At 49.1% G+C, this 4317-nt stretch overlaps 1 protein-coding gene across 3 annotated transcripts in view; it reads left to right on the top strand.

Moving 5' to 3' along the window:
* The first annotated feature begins 236 nt into the window (after positions 1–236).
* Positions 237–4317, top strand: part of GNAS (GNAS complex locus) — a 140439-nt gene continuing 136358 nt past the window's right edge. For all 3 annotated transcript variants that reach the window (XM_027881226.1, XM_027881228.1, XM_027881227.1), the window contains exon 1: positions 237–500. In XM_027881226.1, the coding sequence (XP_027737027.1) occupies positions 254–500 (247 nt within the window). In that variant the 5' untranslated portion in view covers positions 237–253. The remainder of the gene's footprint in view (positions 501–4317) is intronic.

The following is a 4317-nucleotide window of genomic DNA, read 5'->3' as shown; positions in this document are numbered from 1 at the left end:
GCGGGCGCGGCGGGGCCGCTTTCCAGAGAATACGGTAAAACATGTCCGCATCACGTGCGGGCGCTCCCGCGGGCCCGGCGCGGCACCGGCCGGGGGGCGGGACGGGAGGGACGGGACGGGACCCGCGCCCCGCGCCCGCCGAGCGGGGCCGCTTTAAGAGGCCGCCCGGGCGCCGCCGCCTCGCCTCGCCCTGCCCGCCCCGGCCGGCGGAGAGCGATGCCCGCGGCGCCGTAGGGCGGGCGGCTCCGGCACCATGGGGCTGTGCTACAGCCTGCGCTCCCGCCTGGCCGCCGCGCACCCCTCCGCGCCCTACGGCGGCCGCGGCGAGCCCGACACCCCCGGCGCGGCGGCGGAGCACGGGGACCCGCAGGTGCGGCACCGGCTGCGGCAGGACCTGGTGGCCAAGGAGCGGGCGGACAAGAAGCGGAGCAAGAGCATCGACAAGACGCTGAAGGCGGAGAAGCGGGAGTACAAGCAGACGCACCGGCTGCTGCTGCTGGGTGAGCGGGGCGGCACTGCCGGGCGGGGGGCCGGGGGATGCTCTGCCCGGGGGTGGCCGTGCCTGGAGGGTGCCGTGACCGCCCGGGGGTCGCCGTGCCCGCGGGTGCCGCTGTGGTAGGAGCCGGCGGCCGGCCTGAGGAAAGGGGCAGCCTTCCACACCCCCGTGAAGGTGATGCTCAGTACCGTGTCCGCCTGTCCTCACGCCGTCCCTGCGCTGGCTGTTGTCACAGAGCCACGCACCGGGACCGCAGGAGCGGTTATTGAGCTCCTCTGTAAGGAGAAAGCCTGAGTTTTCCTAGCGTGCCTTAGTGTTCCGCCTTTGCCTGTTCTGCCTTTGCCCGCTCCGCCTCTCGGAGATCCAGCCTCCCAGGCGGTGCCGGTGCTATCCAGCGCTGCCCGATGCACCAGCCCCTGCTCCCTGCATAGCCCCCTCGCCCCTGCCCCTGGGCTGGGCAGGGCTCCCGGGCAGGGGATGCTCCTGCACGGTGGCAGCACCGGCACTGCCTTCCCGAGGGATGCCCTATGGAAAGGCGCCCTTCTTATCCACTTGTGTCATGTCTGAGCGTGTATGGTACGTGACCCCAACCAAAACGGTCATAGAAAGTCATGTGTTGGCCTTCAGGTGAGTCAATAAGAGTTGGAAATTTTTCTACTCTCTCTTCCCCCGGCACAGTAGAGGTGGAATATAGGTTATCCTGAACACTTTGGAATAATAGAGAATGTTTTCAAGTGTCCACAAATAACCTAAATGCCCCTTGCTCCCAAAGCATGCATGAATCTGTGGGTGATAAACAGCAAGATGTGGCCCCCATCTTTTTCGTGTGTGTTTGTAGCCTGTAACAGAAGAGCTGAACTTTAGGGAGCTTCAGAAAACAATATTTGGCCTCGTTTTCTGTGTCTTAGTGGTAAAGGCTTTTATTGCAGAAGTACAGCATCTTTCCGTGTGGTTGCAGCTCTGCTGATGTGAGTCTGTTCATGAAGTTCAACCTCCTTCTCATGAGAAAGGAGTTGAGCAACACTCATGGAAAGAGTAAAGCTTGTGTGCTGTGGCTTTGTTGGTAAGGAATCACTCCTCTAACCAGCCTGGCATTCCCAAGCACAGGCTACCTGTAGGTATGTTATGGTTTGGTGTTTTGTTTTAACATATTTCAAGTTTGTTCTGTAGGGAACAAGTGCATGAAGAAGGACCCGTGAGAAACTGTTTTTTCTTTGTAGATTAAATTACTAAGGAAAAACTGCCAACAGTAGGGCTAATTTTGATGTTAATCTGCAAGCCTTTAAGTCATAAAGGCTATCTGATAGGCTTCTGTATTCACAGCAGGCAATATTTCAGTTGTCTGGTTTTTAATATTGCTTCTAACCTGTTGTGCCACAGAACTGGTTTTTGCAGCAATGACATTGAACACTGAGTGGGTTAAACGACATATCTTAGTGGTTTGGAGTTGTCTATGGTGAAGCCAACAGAGAGAGCATTCTTTGTCGAAGTACTGATTTATAAATCTGATGGATATGAGTCAGTGTTATGCTGGCAGTCGTTTATTATATTTCAGCCTGGACTTGAATAGCAGGAAGTCACTTCTTGGCCCTCTTGTAAATCTTGGGATGCCTAAGAGACCCATTTCCCTGCTCCTTGCACAGGGACTGTCAGTTTTCCAGTTAGCTTCCTTCCCTTGCTGCTTCTCCTCTGCATCCCACTCTCACTGTTGATTTGTGAATTTTCGGTTTCCAAGCTGGAATATGAAGTTTGGGGCATATTTGGTTATACTTAGTGTACATCAGCAGGTATTGCTGCCACAGCTGAGTGTGTCTTTGCCTAGATGCTCAGAGATTGCACACACAAATAGAGCAGGACAGTAACGTTGGGTGAGGGGTGCAGGAGCATCCAGCTGGGATTTAAAGCTACAACTGAGTCTTCTAAGGAATGGAGTTGGGGGGGATAAAAAAGACTGAAGGAGTGCAGAGCCAGGGATGTCTCCTTGCTTGGGGTGAAGGCTCAGTGACAAAAACTGCAGTAGTTACTTGTGGTTTCTTACTTGTGCTCCCAACTTTTTAGGCTGATGAGCTCCTGCAGGAGCATATCACTGATGTGGACAGCGAAGGGCACGAGGGGTGCCTGCTCTTCGAGAGTAACCGAATTGAAATGAAACCTGCACTGATGATTCAGGTCAGGTCTGTCCCCAAGGCTGAATTATTTGTAACATATGGCTGCAGTAGCTCATGTATTTCCGAGGGCTGCGCTGGAAATGTGAAGTGTTCCTTCCTATCGTGTGCTCAGCACAAAGTCCCTGTGCCTGTGTGTGGTTTCATGTTGTAGTGTGTGTACCACACCAGTCTGTTACTCAAGGTTATTACTGCTCAGCTTAGTGCTCTTCAGCACAACTGATACTGATGTTCCCACTTTGGAGTTCCTTTTTTTGGAAGAAGTTCATCATTTTATCAGACTGTCCCGGGGGTGTGCAGTGTAGTTACTCAATGGATAGTTTTATGCCCTGTTAATTGATTTTTAGGTCTCTTTAATAATTTTTCAGTCTTTTTTCATCACTGTAGTTGTATAAGGTAAATTCCCCAGTCTTAGAACTTTTCTTAATTGCAGTAAAGCAAAGATTTTACATCTGCTCTATTTTGGAAGCAATAATCTGACTTTGTACTTGCAGTGTAGTACTTTTTACTTTTATAGTTTTTGTGAAATGCTCAACCAGGTGTAATCTCAATGGATTTTGTTTAGTGAACTGTGCAAGTCACAACTTTAAGATTACAATCATTGTTATGTTGGCAGCATAGTGAGTTCAGGGTTACTACTGGGAACTGGAGGGTGATTTTTCAGTGCATGGGGGTTGGTTTTTTGGTTGAGAACAATCCTGGCTCTAAAAGTAAAAGTATGTGCTTACAGGGGAAAGGATTTTAAGCTTTGTCATAAAACAATTCCATTCTGTGTGTACTTTCTCACTAGTGACAGTAATGTGGGTCTTCCTCTTTTTTTTTTTTTTTTTTTTTTTTTAAAGACTTTAAAGTATAAATCTGGTTTTCTGTAAGAGACTAAACTTGGGCTGGTCCCTTCTCAGTGCTTTGCCAATCTTTGCGTGCTTATTCCTTTTTCATTCTCTCAGGCTGAACTCTTGCCCATATAAAAAGTTCTTGTAGTTTATCCCCATATTGAAAAGGAAATGTGGATGTCAATATACCAACATAGATATATGCACTTGTCATCTTAGGCATATATCTTAAACTACAATATATTAAATAATGGCCATTCTGAATCTTACCTACATCAGCGCTCAAGTAAAAATGTTTTAAACAGAAATATTTACACTGGTACAAATATGAATATAGGGCATGCAAATGTGAAGTTTTTATGGTGGAATATGTTATATAGTAGAAAAACATACTTTTAAAAGCTGGGAAATATCAGTGTGAAGACTAACCACAGTCACCCTCTCTGTGTGTGCTGCATGGTAAGCCCCTCCAAACCATGTAATTAAAGACTGTCTTGTATGGTTTACATTGTGTTTTTTTCCACAGGGCTGGTACTTCATTCAGGGCACAAGATGGATGTTGTGCAGTGAATGGGCAGCTATTCAATATTCTTATCCTCCTCATACAATGTGTCACCCTGTGCCCTATTTACGACACACCATCCCTACCCTGTGCTGAATAAAGAACTGTTGAACTCCTCATGGGCTTTGCTCTAGTGCTGATCACTGCAGGGACTGAATGCTTCATAAATGTCAGTGCATGGCGCTGCTGTGAAATGAGGTGGGATCCTTCTTTCGTGGATGCCAGACCGGGAAATGCCACCAGAGACTAAAGCTGAAATTG

The sequence above is a fragment of the Empidonax traillii genome, unplaced genomic scaffold, assembly GCF_003031625.1.
Source record: "Empidonax traillii isolate 1590-97213 ecotype Southwest subspecies unplaced genomic scaffold, ASM303162v1 scaffold86:size2944007, whole genome shotgun sequence".
Taxonomy (NCBI): Eukaryota; Metazoa; Chordata; class Aves; order Passeriformes; family Tyrannidae; genus Empidonax; species Empidonax traillii.
This window is presented reverse-complemented; position numbering and strand designations above follow the sequence as displayed.